This window comes from Echinops telfairi, unplaced genomic scaffold (assembly GCF_000313985.2).
Source record: "Echinops telfairi isolate 266 unplaced genomic scaffold, ASM31398v2 ScPeMD7_5;HRSCAF=22, whole genome shotgun sequence".
NCBI lineage: Eukaryota > Metazoa > Chordata > Mammalia > Afrosoricida > Tenrecidae > Echinops > Echinops telfairi.
The window spans coordinates 39,383,411-39,385,058 of record NW_022103901.1 but is presented as its reverse complement, the minus strand read 5'-3'; the positions used below and the strand labels follow the sequence as shown (position 1 = coordinate 39,385,058).

At 48.7% G+C, this 1,648-nt stretch overlaps 2 protein-coding genes across 4 annotated transcripts in view; both read left to right on the top strand.

Annotated features, from left to right (window-relative positions):
* TVP23A (trans-golgi network vesicle protein 23 homolog A) overlaps positions 1 to 1,648 on the top strand; it is a 38,928-nt gene that overhangs the window by 23,316 nt on the left and 13,964 nt on the right. The gene's annotated exons all lie outside the window — the stretch shown is intronic.
* Positions 1,404 to 1,648, top strand: part of LOC105978890 (40S ribosomal protein S2-like) — an 881-nt gene continuing 636 nt past the window's right edge. The window contains exon 1 of the mRNA XM_013005401.2: positions 1,404 to 1,590. Coding sequence (XP_012860855.1) covers positions 1,432 to 1,590 — 159 coding nt within the window. The 5' untranslated portion in view covers positions 1,404 to 1,431. The remainder of the gene's footprint in view (positions 1,591 to 1,648) is intronic.

The window sequence follows — 1,648 nt, the reverse complement described above, 5'->3', positions numbered from 1 at the left end:
ACCCTTGATAATTTATAAATTATTATTGTATCATATATTACACTGCCCAGCGTCTCCCTTCACCCACCCCTCTGCTGCCCATCCCCCAGACAATGTGTAACTGTTCCCTTGGGGGTCTAATTACCATGTTGGTTCTGAGGGTTGGAGTGGGGCCCCCAGAGACCCCATGATGCTGTAGCTCCCAGGGCCATGTTTTGGCCAGTGAGGAGCTAGTACCCAGTTGTGAGTGAGTGAGGGCAAATTGCCCTTTATTTTTTCTTAGCTGTCTCCTCCTTGCCTTTGGGCCCCCTTCCTCCCAGCATGTTCACTCCCAGTGCAACTTCACTGTTAGAGAGGCTTCCTGAGGGCTGAAGAAATGAGTAGAAACTTGTCTTTTGAATTGTTGTTGTTGAAAATATACACACAAAACATACACCAGGGTAACAGCTTCTACACGTACCATTCGGCAACACTGGTGACATTCTTCAAGTTGTGTGGCTATTGTCACCCTCCTATTTGGAGTTACCCCTTCCCCACTAACTCAGACTCACTGCCCCCAAGGGCCTTATCGAAGCTCTCACATTGCTGTCATTAATTTGATCCCATATGGCTCTAAAAGAGCCTATGATAAAGATACACTTAAAAAACAAAAACTAAGCTAGACTATTGCTTGGTTTTAGGAAGGCTTAAGGGGACTTGGGGGCTTAAGGTTTACCGATGATCTGAGGGCAGTAGTTTCAGGGGTTCATCCTACCTCCATGACTCAAAAATGTGTAGACTGCTTGAACATTGTAAATGATGCCCTGCATTTTCCTCCTTCTGATTAGGATTCATCTATGGAATTTTGAACCCAAAAGCTGGGGAAAGAGAGCTGGGCACCATCCAGTTCCGGTCTCATCACAGAAGGGGCCTTAGCCACACGCTCCATTTCCTCTTTGCACCCACCTTCTGCTCTTGCTCCAGCGAGTTAGAGACCAGTTGTCATCTTGCATGGCCACTGGCAGGCGCTTAAGACCCCAGGCACCACCCAGTGATGGACGGACGGACGGAGGAGGCAGAACAGAAGCACAGCACATGTTATTAGGCCAAGTACGTGGGATGTCCCACCCGGCATTTTATTTTTATTTTTTTCTGACTATTTTTATAACCGTGGGAGGAAACATCTGTGTGGCAAAGGTCACCCATTCAAGAATGTCACGTCAAGGTTTTTCTCACTTTCACCCTTTTTCAAAACTTTTGACCGTTGTTAGTGAGTCAAACAGTAAGTAGAGTGAGCTTGCTCATTGCCACCCACGAGCCCCTCTGGCCTGGCATTGTGGGTGTTTGAGCTCACAGAGGCCAGAGACACTCAGGTCAATGTTACTCTCCCATTTTACAGATGCCCAAACCAAGGCATCTAAGCCCTGGTGGCGCAGTAGCCCTGTCACCAAGCTGGGTCGTCTGGTCAAGGACATGAAGATCAAGTCCCTGGAGGAGATCTATCTGTTCTCCCTGCCCATCAAGGAGTCTGAGATCATTGGCTTCTTCCTGGGGATGGCTCTCAAGGACGAGGTCCTAAAGATCATGCCTGTGCAGAAGCAGACCCGAGCCGGCCAGCAGACCAGGTTCAAGGCCTTTGTTGCCATCGGGGATTACAATGGCCATGTTGGCCTGGGTGTCAAGTGCTCCA